The sequence below is a fragment of the Macrobrachium rosenbergii genome, chromosome 14, assembly GCF_040412425.1.
Source record: "Macrobrachium rosenbergii isolate ZJJX-2024 chromosome 14, ASM4041242v1, whole genome shotgun sequence".
Lineage (NCBI taxonomy): Eukaryota > Metazoa > Arthropoda > Malacostraca > Decapoda > Palaemonidae > Macrobrachium > Macrobrachium rosenbergii.
In genome coordinates this window covers 17,680,303-17,694,927 of record NC_089754.1, presented here as the reverse complement: position 1 = coordinate 17,694,927, position 14,625 = coordinate 17,680,303, and the positions used below count along the sequence as shown (strand labels likewise).

The window sequence follows — 14,625 nt, the reverse complement described above, 5'->3', positions numbered from 1 at the left end:
TAAATACTTAATCATTCATTCGGCTTTGTAACAGAAGTGAAACTATAAATAAAAAGCTACGTTGCTCTTTTGAAGACTCGTTTATATTTATGAATGGACAGAAATTGCTAAAAGTGGTAAAACACCTGAGTTGATATTCATTAAATTATGGTTATTAGAATGTAATCTTGTATAATGAAGACTTACAGCTGAATAAAGTTGAGCGAAAAATAGATAAAGCTTTCAAAAAAGGAAAGTAATCAATAAAAATATAATAGTTTCAGAGGAATGCTTGATAATACTTTTGGCTACACTAAAATATGTCGTCTGTAGCCTAGTCTGGAATGAATATACTAACTGGAAACTATTCAGTAAAAACAATAGGATAACCACAGTTCATAAAATGTATTTCATTATTCTGTTGGTATCCCATAGTCTTAGAAATATGTCCTAAAATCTTCTGATAACAAAGGAGAACGAAGTAAAGGGTCATCTTAATTCAAAACATGAATAAAAGATTTTTCTGTGTGTTTTACGGCAACAACAATTTGTCCTCTTTGGGGGGGGGGGGCGGGAGTTGGTTAGCACTGTAGGCATTTAATTAAGGTTCTTTGCAACATGTCTCCGGCCCCCAGCCGCAACCCGTGTCGCTCCTTTTACTGTACCTCCATTCATTTTCTTTTTCTTCCATTTTACTTTCCACCCTCTCCTAACAATTGATTCATAGTGCAACTGCGAGGTCTTCCTCCTGTTACACCTTTCAAACCTTCAACTGTCAATTTCCGTTTCAGCGCTGAATGGCCTCATAGGTCCCAGTGCTTGGCCTTTGGCATAAATTCTATATTCAATTTAATTCAGCAACAGTGTATGACGTAAGCAGTAACCGCATTCTTACGTAGTATTCATTCATGACGTCATCTTGGACAATGACCAGTCAGGGCTGTAGATGACTGTGACAGCCAGTGAGAATACAGATATTTCCCAACTAAGGAAAGTCGCCAGGTGCAGGTGTTCCTCGCTTTTATGCTTTGCTGTTTGGAGGTGTCTGAAATAGCGACGTTGGTATTTTCAAACGCTGTAGCTAATTTTATTTCTTCTTAAATAAATTACTTTCCCGTCTTAGAATCATAGGAGTGGCATGACTTATTTATGTTTTAGCTGATAGCAAAAAAAAAAAAAAAAAAAAAAATTAATGGAACGAAGTATAGAAAATACCTTTTATTTAGATTACATTACAGCACGGGACCCTGGCCAAATGCCACCCCGTAAGTGCTGTAAAGCGTGAAAAGTGTAAAGATATATTCTGGTTAATAACTCATGCTATTGCTTTGGTATATGAACTAATAATGTAACGAATAATAAACAGGACTTGTTCTTCTATTTGCTACGTTTTAGGGTATTCTTCGCTATATATAAAAGATATTGTTACTACTTAAAAATCTCCCTAAACAACACTTAATAAATAACAAATTGACCATAGTGACACTATCTAAAACTCACCATAGTGACACATAACGGTATGTGTTTTTAATTCCCTTAATCAAGTCTTAAAGTTCAGTGACTTCTTTTTATTTATAGGTGTGGGATTTTTATTCGCTGGTAACTTTTAGACTAATCTGTTCTTGTATTGGTTGCTGGTAGGTGAAAAAAATTTTACCTGATAGAAATAAATAAACATCACAGTACATACTGTATTCATTACAGTGCTGTACTTGCAGAATTATCGTTACCTAGTGAATAATTGTTCACATTGTAAGGCACGATCTATATTGTGTTATTGGGTAAGGTGCTGAGAAAGTTACTGGCAAGATTTCAGTGATGAAACTTTTTTCAAAATTCTGTTGGTGTATCTAATGGAAAGGCGTGTTTTAGACTTCTTTGATATATTTATTTTAAACAGATTAACAACAAACATACGAGCTATTAGTTTCTTGTGACATTTCATTCCGGCTTGTTTTCTTCAGGTGTGTCATATTTCCAAATAGCACAGGTGTTATCTCGGCTTCCAGTGACAATTACATCCCCAGAATAACTCACTACCATAGAAAACACTTCCAGCTCATGCCCCTGTTCACTCTGTAAGAAAGATAAATTTGTTTAAATTAGTGAAAGCTTCTAACATCAAAGGAAAGCTATAGGTATGCAGTTTTCATTTACATTATGAATATAAGAGTTCTAAAAAACTTCATTTTCTCCACCTTCCAGACAACCTGTGAAAGGTAAATATTCTTACTGTGAGGAGAATTTGCACAATTCAAAGGATGGCCTGCTAGTCAGAATCTTAAGATACACGAAGACCTGATAAATTTCGCTCTCCTAGGAAGTTTCTTATAACACACATTAACACACATTTGATCTTCTAGTAAAGAAGGTAAGCAGAACATTTCAACCTTCAAAATAATGCCAGTAAAATTGTTTAGTATAAACCTTTTTTTTGCAATTCTTTGTCGAAAACTTCAAGCTTTGTACCTGGATTAAGTGCCCATCTTCAGCATCCCAGATCCTTAAGTAACCATCCTCGCCTGTAGTAATCACCCGTGTGCCTGCTGCGTTGAATGCCACCTGCAATGATGAAAGATTCAAGATAATGTGCTAGTGACTTTAACCTTAGTGAATGTTAGCATGTGTATGTTTTGTGCGGAAAATTCAGTACCTGGTTGTGCATTGATTATTCGTTAAACCATGCAGCGTAATATCTCAGTGAAGCATTTTCAGGGCGCTAAAGATCCAGCCAGCCAAATTTTAAATATTTGTTTTGATTCTTTAGTCATGTTGTGATATGCTGATTTAACGAATTAGGTCACCAGCATCTCTGAAGAATACTTCTCTTTGCTTCACTGATTTTGAAAATTATCAGAGGAGTTCAACTTCCTTGATATTGTTACATAAGTTGACTGGTTTCTGTAAATTTGTGTACTGAGAGTATTAGCTCTTTTAGAAAGGTTGAATTGCCCAGATATCCCATAAAGCAGTCAAGTTTTTAAAATCCAGCATTAACAATTTTTTTAACCGTGTATCCATTTTAGATATTTGCATCCCATGCCGTGTTCTATATCTTTTTATTCCTATGAGAATACAAAGCATGGCCTTTTATATAGGAGTATTCACAGCGCGATCTGGACACTGTTGGTGAAGTTTAATACAAGGTGGTTAATTGGTGGCTAGCTAGAGTGACCGGGCACCGCCCACTAACATGTCGGTAGTCTTTCAAAGTTTTTCCTCAAATGTTCTTGAAGTAAAAATGTCTGTTCTTTTGTGAAGTTGACGTATTTTTTTTTTAAGGTTTCATGGTTGTTCTGTACATCAGGGATGCCAGAACAATTATTTTGACTAGTTTTGTTTCTCCAGCACAACTCATATCATGGACTTCAGGTTCCTGTGTTGTGGAATATTCATCATCACCATTGCCTCCAACACTCATGACGCAAAAGGCATCTGTGAAAATCTGAAACTAGTCTTTCCTATGGTTTATCTTCCACAAATCTCCACTCATCTCTAGCCTCCATTCTTAAAGTTATTACTAAGTAGGTCTGGGTCTTACTGCTCTTCTGGTGTCCACAAGACCCATCTGATACTATCATGTGCTATTCTCCTAGTGGTTGTGCAAGGGACTTATTCGAGCCACTTCCATCTCCTTTTCATCATTATTTCACCTGCATATGGAACTAACATAATTTCCATTGGGGTGTAATTTCTAAGTCTGTCCCACCATCTGATTCCTAATATTCTTAATGCTTTATTCTGAAAGCAACAAAATCTTTTAGACGTAATTTCATTGTCATATAGTGTTCATACAGTTTACTGACCTTGTCTTTACAGTTAGGCTTTGGTTCCCTCTCGTTTTCTGTTCCTTTCATTGAGACCGATTACTGGGAGGAGCTGTTGGTTAGTTGCAAAATTCTTGCCCAACTTTCAGTGAGACTGCCAAGGAAGATGTAGATCAATATCCTCCTTGTTGGCCAGTCTCCATCTTAAACATTTTTATGACTTCTGCCTCAGATTCTGCTGTTTACACTAGGTCATCTACAGAAAGCAGCTCCTCTCTGCATTTTTGTAGCTTCGGCAGTCTTGATGGACGACAAAATTCATCTTAAAATATTTTGTGTTATTTTACAGTAACCTGCTGATCCTCGTTAGACACCAACATTCATCTGAGATTCTCCAATACACGTTACTCATTTAGTGAGTATTTTTGGCTAATTTTCTTTTATAATAACCATCTAATTGCTTGTTCTAGTATTCTTTCAAATGCCTTTTTGAGACCCACTAAGGTTTTAGGTGTACTTGAGGCTTGTAAGACAGGCATACATACATAATTACTTGGTTACCTCATCTGAGGTACATTTTGGACTCTGGAAAGTGCTATTGATTAAGGACATTTACCTTAGATACTTCACCAAAATGTTCCTCAAATGAATGAGTATGAGCTAGGGATCCCAGGTTGACAACATGAGCTCTTCTGTCAACACTACCAGTGACTAGCCTCTGACCACATCTGTCCCAAGATCCAGACACCACCTGGAATTGAAAGTTATGAGTAACAGCATTGTCATATTGTGAAATACTGTGGAAGCTATCTGCCTTCACTTTTGAAAATGTGCAGTTCTAAAGTACAGAAGACAACTTCACTATGTTCTGTGTACAGCAAATATTTAAAGAAATGGGTATTGTAATTTTTTAGAATTTTCTGCATTTTTACCTCAGCATCATGTCTCAGAGTAAAGATTGGTTGGTCCGTTTGCCGTATGTCCCAGATCAACGCAGAGGCATCTGTGGCCCAAGAAGCTACGTAGTTACCACGCCAATTCAGAGCAGCACCATTGAGTTCTCCTTCATGGCCATCAAGAACATTTATAGACCTAGAGATGAGGATATTACTAAATTTAATCACATTTAAGATATCTCATTGTTGCAGTATTATATGTATCAGTTAAATAACTAGCGAGGTATCCTCTAATCACTACCAACAATCATGTAGAATCTATGTTTAGGGAGAAAATAAGTTGAGTGGGAGGCATGTACTTAGCCGATATCTTGGTAAGAAGGATGAAACAGCCAGGAAAGCGCCGGGTAAATGACTCCATGAGGTATTAGAAAGAAAAGTCTTCATAATTAAAGTATGAAAATAAATACGAGAGAGGTGAATGGCATAGATAAAGCAAAAACAATGCGGTCGTCCAATCTCAAGTTAAGGGTGTAATTTCAAGCTTGGATCTTATCCTTTCCTGTTACAGTATTTATTCATTTAGTGCTGTAGACAGAGATCAAATATACGAAAGGAAATAGTGTCCCTGTTTTCGAGGAATCAGATTTAGCTGATTGTACATATGCACACACACATATACATATCTATATATGTATTGTGTGCTTATATATAATATATATATATATATATCTATATATATATATATATATATATATATATATATATATATATATAGAGAGAGAGAGAGAGAGAGAGAGAGAGAGAGAGAGAGAGAGAGAGAGAGAGAGAGAGAGAGAGAGAGGTATGAAATTAAAGATAAAAACGGAGCAAAAATTAGCGACTTACTCATAAGTCCGAACATCCCACAATCTTACAGTCCCATCAAAGGATGCCGTATAAAGAAACTGGCCTGCACGGTCTCCTCCAACTTTTATGACAGCTCCGTGATGTCCAGATAGGGAAGTAATACATTCTCCTAAAATCATATGAAAGCTTTCTACATTGCATATATCATTCCTTCCATAGAATTTATCATTTTATTAATATGTGAATGTCAGTTTAGGATTGTTTGCCGACAAGGCAAATTGACTTGTAAAATGTGAATGACCAGATTTCCTGACTGCAGGTTTACAAGTTTCATGAGATTAGTTAAGAGTAGTTGGGACATAAAACCAAGTTTCATGAGATTAGTTAAGAATAGTTGGGACATAAAACCAAGTTTCATGAGATTAGTTAAGAGGACATAAAACCAAGTTTCATGAGATTAGTTAAGAATAGTTGGGACATAAAACCAAGTTTCATGAGATTAGTTAAGAGTAGTTGGGACATAAAACCAAGTTTCATGAGATTAGTTAAGAATAGTTGGGACATAAAACCAAGTTTCATGAGATTAGTTAAGAGTAGTTGGGACATAAAACTAAATTTTTGTACGCAAATTTATTAATTTATTCTGTATTGCTCAGGAATTCATGTGTAATGTTTTTCTTGATGTGAATGTTTTTCTGTAGAAAATTGTATTTTATGACGTGCAATTAAATGTACTGATATCATGTTTAGTATTATATGGAAATACAAAGATATCTGAATAAAACTGGAAAGGCTTAAGGCAGATTCTTCCTCTCCTCTCTCTCTCTCTCTCTCTCTCTCTCTCTCTCTCTCTCTCTCTCTCTCTCTCGCACACACACACATGTTCATAATTAATTTTCAGTAACTTTTTTGAGTTAATTGATAGTTAGCATTTGAAAGAGATGACTTGTTAGGTTGGGAAGGTCATAGGACGCTTACAGTAAAAATGATTGTATGATCTCAACTAAGAGACATTCATGAACTTACCCATATGCAAATCCCATATCTTGGCGGTGGTATCCATGCCACCAGTAAAGAGGAACTGCTTAGAAGTTGGGAGAGGGGATATGGTAGCTACAGGGCCTTCGTGACCTACCATGACTAGCTCACAACTCCCATTGTCTGTGGTCCAAGCACGAAGGGTGCCATCAAAGCTGCAAGTCGCCACCAGTTCGCTGATGGCGGAAGTTATACGAAAAGAAATTGTATTACTTCTTCATGACGCGTCATACTGTTTTTTCTTGTTTATGGCTCATTATGTTAAATATCTGCATTCGTTTGCTTTATTATGAATGGCCATTTTCTTTCTGTGACGAATGCAGTAAAAAGGTTATATAGTACCAAAGAACTTGACTGATGATTTAAGGTTACATCAATCGCGTAATTAGCTATCTTTAAATCAGCAACGGTCCCACCAGGCCAGAAATCCTGATATTAAACTCCAAACTTTATGAAAGGCGTTCACTAACTTAACCCCAACATATTCACGGTAGCTTTTAAAAAACCTATTACTAATGGCAGACAAAATTCCAAGTGATGTTAGAATTTATAGACAAAAAATATAAAAACAAATGACAACTTAGATTAGTCATTGTAAGAAAGAGGGAAGTAAACACACATATATATTATATGTGTATAATATATATATATATATATATATATATATATATATATATATATATATATATATATATATATATATATTGATAGTATCCGTTAACACTTACTCTTGTTTACCAATAAACGTTACATCAAAGACAACGTCCTCATGTCCCTCCAATTTTGCCACATTGCGTCCGTCACTCGTACGCCAAAGTCGACACTGCCGATCATATCCCCCAGTGGCACATCTACCATTATAGGAAATAAATTACTGTTTATTTTCTGTAGATATGATTTGAATTATTATCTATATTATTCCATGCAAACATTGATAAAAACTTACAACGTTGCATCTTTGTTTAGCGCGACGTTGGTGAGCGGGAGGCTGTGGGCCCGGATTTTCCTGTGGCTGACGTATGAGCGTTCAGTGGAGACATGCAACGCATGGACCAGGCGACCTACAAGTCGCTCCACACGGTTCCTTTGGCCTGCAGCACAGGCCTCTCTTGATAAGACGCTGTTCACCACTTCCTTGACATCTGACCTAAGGTACATCCATAAATTAGACATCATTTGTGCCACTTATTTGTAGTTTGTTCTTAGATTCCCATGACTTGAAATAGGTCTCTTAGTATTTAAGGAACAACAAATAATAGCATTTCGACAAAGTATCCCCTAATTACTTATTTACTTATTCTTAGGTGAAGAAATGGGTAGCAGTTAGATATAATACTTCCAAATGGTGAAACATTTTCCCCATAAAGTATTAATCATTGAGCAGTGGTTCTGTGTGAAATATGAGCAGAGAATGATACCGATTCATTATAGGATTGCATACATAAAGGAAGACTGTGTTTACTGGCTGATACTATGGTTACTATATTTTTCTTGGAGGAGGCATGCTTGAAATTTGCTACTCTGGTTATAAATGGTCTTATAGGAATGTGCTGTTTAAAAAAGAAAAGAGACATTACTAGGGTTAGATATTTTTCTGAGAAAACAAATATAAGGTTGATATTCAGGTACCATTTAACATAAAAAAAAATAGGAAAGGATGGCACTAAATTCATGAGATAGCAATGACGAAACCATTTTGTCTTTAATCCTGAACGACCCTGTAACATCTGCTGATTTTTGCACAGGTAAGGGTTACACTCAGTTCAGTATGTTGCAGTTGTTAGATTAAGTTTGCCATATGCCAGCACGAACTAGTGCCCCTTCCAGCAGTCCAGTTTCGTTCAGCAAATATTCATGAAAAGTTTATAGGTTGAATATGTTTAAAGGAAGGTATTTATGCTCAGTTCTTTTTACAGTCACTTCGAAGAGGATTAATGATGTTTCATCTAATTAAGTGTTCAATTTTGTTGTAATTTTATGCTTGCTTTACATTTTCTGAATATACGTACCTTTTCAACTGAGAGACTAAATTTTAAAACAAAGTTTTAAACTGACAATTTAAAAATAAGAAACTACGAAGCAAACAGAAAAGGAGAATCATAGTTCATCCATGGCAACACATAATTAATATTTTTTAATAAAAGCTGTGCAATAGATGTAACAGCTATAATTCAGAAGAATTTTCATAAGCTAAGAGTATTATGTAAAGCTGCAGCAGTAATAAATAACCTGAATGTTATATTTTAACCCTATCACTCCACCAATCAAGTCTCATAAATGGTTAAAAGCCTAAAACACCTACTTACTTGGGTCCCAGGTCGAGGAGGTCAACGTCCCGTCTCCAGGAGGTTCCTTGAGAGTCTGCCAGTTCGAAAGTCAGACCTGGATGAAAGTAGATACAATTCTGGCTACTACGTAAAAAAATTCCATAAAATCACTTTCGTTTTATTTTCAGATGGTTTCAATGATCTGATATGCATATGGTGATTAAATACAGCTCCCATTCATTGGTTTGTGTGATTTTATGAAGTATAAAAATTGGTATTAGTTATAATGATTACGCTGCTCAATCCTACAAATCGGCGTGAACAGCTCTCGTTCAGTCATTCAACTCTTGTAGTGCAAAACTGTTTTATTACAGATTAACATTTCATAATCATCAGAATAAAAAAAAACTTTCAACATGGCTTCTAATATCTTATACAGTCATTACTTGAGTTCTAATGATTGTACCGCTAGCGGCCTTATTATATTACTGTTAAACTCATATGCTGTTTTAATTTATCATTTCAAATGATTTATGTTCAAATTCCCACAAAGTTTGAGAACCTTGATTCTTAACAACTTAGTACCATTGCTAATAAATGAGGAGAAAACTTTTTCCTTTTTATTTCAGCTCCACAGCCTGAGAAACAGCATATCTCGGCTGCAAATTCTGCAGTGAGAGCCACAAATCTAAACATCTGGGACCCTGTTGATTCTGGACGCAAGCTCTGCCCCAGTGAAAACTCTCCTCTCCACGATGTAGCATATTACAGTAACTTATGGTTCGGTCTCCAGACTTGGCATTACCAAAACTAAAACTCTCAATTCCATGTACTGTGAACTAACTTGGCAACCTAGAAATTATGGGCATAATCATCTTGCAAAGCAGTGTCCTTTTTGGCTTTGCCAGACAAGCTTAAAATTTCTCCCTTCCCCAATAGTTTTCTGGCAGATTCTACAATTAACATTGTATTTTCTGCAGCCTTAAGTTACAGGTAGCATAGTAGAAGAAACATCTCAAGAAGAAAAGCAAAAGAACTGCAAAGTTGGATTTACGCATTACATTTCCAAGTTCCAAAAATACTGTTTTTTTCTGGCTTATCTTTAGTGCCAAGATTTTGTTGAAATATGATATATTACATTCCATACAGGATGTGTTGTTTTTGATAACCAAGACTCCCTAAAAGAAAGTTCGATGTTAACATGATTTATTGAGAAACTGTATGGCCAATATCATTGTTAGCTAATTTGTGTATGTGTGTGAGGCCGTGGTAGCCTTATTTATATCGAAGATCAAAGCAGCAAAGTATGATGATAAACTGGGCTAATTTTCTGTCTATTTTCGGCGGTTTACAGGTGCAAATCAGGTTACCAGTGAAGTGCTGCAGCCACACACACACACACACACACACACACACACACACACACACACACACACACACACACACACACACACACGATAGAATCGAAAATGCAAATAAGTTCTCCCATCAGTTCGAAAATTAAAAACAGTTTCAAACATCTGCTCAACAACTAGGTCTGGGATATGAATGATATGTCACAACCAAAATATGACCTCAATAATTCCACAGACCATCTCGTCAGTGAACAAAATCCAATCTTCATTTAACCAAAATTGTAAGTTACTCAAGGTTTATGTTAGTTATGGTATGTTTTACAAATAGTTTATGGTAAGGATAACAAGGAATTTAAATAAATTCAGCAAATATCCTAATTCTGTACACACACACACACACACACACACACATATATATATATATATATATATATACATATATATATATATATACAACATGTGTATACACATATATATGTGTATATATATAAATTATATATATATATATATATATATATATATATATATATATATATATAAACATGTGTATATATATGTATGTATATATATATAAATTATATTATATATATATATATATATTTATATATATATATATATATATATATATATATATATATATATATATATATATATATATATATATAATTTCAGTACCATCTTACTGCCTTAATAATTCTTTAAATCGTGACAATCTTCCAATCTTCAAAAACCCTGCATCACATATATTTGTAACTTGTAAAAAAGAAAAAATCGGCATAATCCTTTACCTTCATAAGAAATTAACAAATGATTTCCCCTGACTACTCCTTGCTATATAGGTAGCAAAACCAAATACATCCTCTTAGAATACAATAAAAATGTTGCAAATAATCTCCCATGAGATGGAACGTGTACTTTTAATTGAAAAATGCGAGTAAGATTCAATTTATCGGTAAAGAATAGTTTGAGCATATTATAGCTACGTTTTTTTCTTATTTATTTAATACCCAACCTACCTTCCCCGCAGGCGGGTGTGCCATCAGTGCACCTCACGGGGTGCACTGTAGGCATTAGCCTACCAAAGATTCTTTGCAGCATCCCTTCGGCCCCTAGCTGCAACCCCTTTCATTCCTTTTACTGTGCCTCCATTCATACTATCTTTCTTCCATCAGCTATCCACCCTCTCATAACAATTATTTCATACCGCAACTGCGAGGTTTTCCTCCTGTCACACCTTTCAGACCTGCCTACTCTCATTTTCCTTTAAAGCGCTGAATGACCTTATAGGTCCCAGTGCTTGGCCCTTGGCCAAAACTCTATAGTCTATTCCAGTACCAGCCTAATATATTCATTACTCTGTTCTGGTGATAAGGTTAAGTCATTACTAATAGAAATAATTCTGTATCGGATCAAACGACCACGAGACAGACAGTAAAAAAAAAAAAAAAAAAAAAAACTAGGCAACTGTCCCCTAGACCTGGTCCTAGACCAAGTCATTAGTGATGAGACTTCAGAGTTCAGACAGACTTTGAGTCGAGAGTATCACACCGCAGTTTTCTTTTTCCGCCATGGCTAACTTGGCAAGTTTTAAGAGATGCATGTATGTGACCATTAAACTGTGAAATATTTGTAATTTATTGAAGGTCAAGTTAATTGTGGTGTGTTCCAATTTAAACTTGAGTTTATTGGTATTTTTCTTACAAGAAGCGACACCCTTATGATCGGCATTACCAGACGTTTGGTGCAACCGTATCAAGGTAAGTTAAAGAGTAAATGTCATTCTATTTCGAAATTTTTGAAGTTAATCGCTCGTGAAGTACGTTATTTTTTATTTTTCCAAGGTGTAGCTTATGTTTAATGTATAATAAAATGTCTTGTTTAGTGCCTGCTTCATTCAAGCCCACGACAGTTTTCTTTTAGGTTAGGCCTATATCAAAGCCGCAGCCGGAATTCTTTAGATTAATACTAAGTAACTAACCATGCTTAATACGAAAAACATACTAAAATTGATTGAAAATTTACTGTAGAGAGGATATTTAGTCTGTGTAGGCTAGTATGTGTCGACGTTCATGCTCTTATAACTGGCACTAAACAAGGCCGTCGTGTAAGTGGGGCTGTTATAAAAGTACAAATTTATCCGTTATTATTCTGTTGGAGTTTTGAAAGTTTATTCAGATAAATATGCTGTCTATGTCTACCCTTGCTGTAATTAGGCTACAGGTAACCGTTAAATGAATAACCTGATGATATAATCCCTTTAATGTTTAATCTTCTAAGCTAAACACTTTAGGCTTTGTAAAATTGTAGTTTTATTCGGTTAAGGGCATTAACTAGTCCACTGAGTCAAAAATGTTGCCTCGTTAGTGGCATTCAACATTGCTAATATATAAGAAAATTATGGTTGTGTGTTTTGGGTAAACTTTACTTTTAACCATTATTGGATTGTGAAGTTAAAAATAACGTACCTATGTTTTAATGTTTTTTTTTAACGTTCCTGAGTTCTTTTCTTTGGCATGTGAATTATTGAACCTCTTCCCTCCTCTTATATCCTACAGTATTGGGTGACCATAGTGGGAAAGGATGGTTTTTGGGAAGGGGAAAACTCAAAACGAGTAAAATACATGGACATATATAACCTAACCTTACCTAGGGCACGTTGAATAAAACAAAAATGGGGTTGCCACCTAATTTGCGGCTCTGGATCCTTACCTGGTCAGGGGTGAAGTCTTCCCACCTAACCCAACCTAGGGTACTGTATATTAAAGTGGTAAACAAGGAATAAGGTTTTGATCAAACCTAACCTAACATAGGGTGCCAGCCCCTTATCTGGATGGGTTGGTCCACTCCCTCCCCCAACCTGGTCCTTACTTACCCAGTGCGCGATGTCATTTTACAAACTTTCAATAAACCTTGCCATAATCACAATCATAACTTAGAGAAGCATTGTAGGGTTGTAAAAATACATCCTTATATTTCTTGCATTTGTCTTTTACTCACCCAAAAAACCGTTTCCCAATGAGGTCCCCCATGACTACAGTGTATAAGAGGGGCCAATTGTCTCAAAAACTAGGCCATTTGCTAATTTTCTATCAAAATGAACGCCATAAACATTTAAAACACATTAAATCATAAGAAAATCATACTTTCAACTCCATGATATAATTATGGTTTGAAAATTTGCCAGAATATTTGTCATTTTACACACTTGTATTTTTCACACCTAAAAACACCAGTTTTGCCCTGTGGCCCCAGTAATTGTAGGATATAAAGGTTCTGGTATCTTTAAACTTATGATTTGTTACTGTAGCACTAAAAAAAAAAAAATATTTGAAGTCAGCCAAAACAATCCAAAGAACAAAAGTTAAATCTGCACCAAGGGAGCCAGAATGAAAAACTGAAGTTAAGTTTTTAAAGCAATGCCTGAGTTCCAAATTCCCACTTAGGCTAATTGGTGAAACTGAGAACAAAAGAACTATTGGGTTTCACAGTTGCTCACATACCCTCATTTCTAGATAAAAGTAAAAAATCTTTCCAGTTAGGTAAGCCACCCTTGCCCACAATAAACCGGGGCAAATAGAATCCCACTGTGAGCCCCACCTGTGTAATTGTTGGAATGTGACACCGAAGTTAATAATGAGCGGTCGACAACATTCCTTGGTAAATATCTTGGTAACAGTAAATTTTATATAGATTTCAGCATAGTTTTTAATATTAGGATAAGCATATTAAGGAAATTTAATTACAATGCAAAAACTACAATACCGAGGACTGGTATTTAAATAGAATGATAGTTTTAAAAATTTTGTGGAGTGTTCCGAGTGTCCTGAGTTTAAAACTCTTGTATTCAGAAAAGAATGGTGTATATGAATGGTGTTTAGGTGCTGAAAATGACATTTACACAGGAATTAAGGTAATTTTAAATGGAAATTATATTTTTTCTTGAAGCTTTTGGTGTAAGTTTAATGAAGTTGACTTTGCTTTCTTCGGAAATTTTAGGTTAACCCCATCCAATCCCTCTTTGTCCAATAGGATTAGTGAACCACAGTGGGGAATTACAGTCGTAGGAGTTTGGAAGATTGTGGTATGCGGCCAAGGGTCACTTATTCTATTTGAGGATAGTGATGAAGAGGACGGCAAATAACCGAGGTGTGTATGGTAAGCATGTATTGTCTCTGATTTTTGATTCATAGGTTTGCCTAGGTTAGAGTTACTAAACTCCCGCCAGTCAGGTTTGACCTGTTAGTATGCATCTGTACAATATTTCAGTCTAATTTACATATCCCTAGGTCATGGGTAGATGGGTGGGGTCCATGGAGGCAAAGCCCAGTCAGGAAAGATTTGGTACCGTGAATTGGGCTAGGTTGTAGAAGCTTAGGTTAGGATGCGCCCTTGTTTTTAACTATAAACCGAGAGCCACAGTGATGTCCCTTTTTTCCGGGTATTACTGTGCTGACTGTCCCATTCATTAGTGTAT

At 35.6% G+C, this 14,625-nt stretch overlaps 1 protein-coding gene and 1 long non-coding RNA gene across 2 annotated transcripts in view; one reads left to right on the top strand and one right to left on the bottom strand.

Annotated features, from left to right (window-relative positions):
• Positions 1–1,900: 1,900 nt before the first annotated feature.
• Positions 1,901–11,408, bottom strand: LOC136845497 (dynein assembly factor with WD repeat domains 1-like). The gene is made up of 10 exons (XM_067115673.1): positions 11,395–11,408; positions 8,836–8,937; positions 7,476–7,676; positions 7,258–7,380; positions 6,518–6,705; positions 5,531–5,660; positions 4,679–4,838; positions 4,363–4,497; positions 2,449–2,541; positions 1,901–2,055 (listed from the first exon to the last, which is right to left on the bottom strand). The coding sequence occupies exons 1-10, from the start codon at positions 11,406–11,408 to the stop codon at positions 1,921–1,923; spliced, it is 1,281 nt and encodes a 426-aa protein (XP_066971774.1). The 3' UTR covers positions 1,901–1,920.
• Positions 11,409–11,687: 279 nt separating this feature from the next.
• The window catches only part of LOC136845570 (uncharacterized), a 27,406-nt gene continuing 24,468 nt past the window's right edge, over positions 11,688–14,625 (top strand). Inside the window, exons 1-2 of the long non-coding RNA XR_010855186.1 lie at positions 11,688–11,908; positions 14,181–14,297. This is a non-coding gene — a long non-coding RNA (uncharacterized lncRNA). The remainder of the gene's footprint in view (positions 11,909–14,180; positions 14,298–14,625) is intronic.

Excerpts from the sequence above, each read along its gene's own strand:
- LOC136845497 (XM_067115673.1), bottom strand. Across the intron at positions 4,839-5,530 it reads TGGGATGTTCGGACTTATGA|GTCTATAAATGTTCTTGATG; the intron begins GTAAGTCGCTAA and ends CCTCATCTCTAG. Across the intron at positions 2,542-4,362 it reads ATTTTGGTGAAGTATCTAAG|GTGGCATTCAACGCAGCAGG; the intron begins GTAAATGTCCTT and ends TCATCATTGCAG.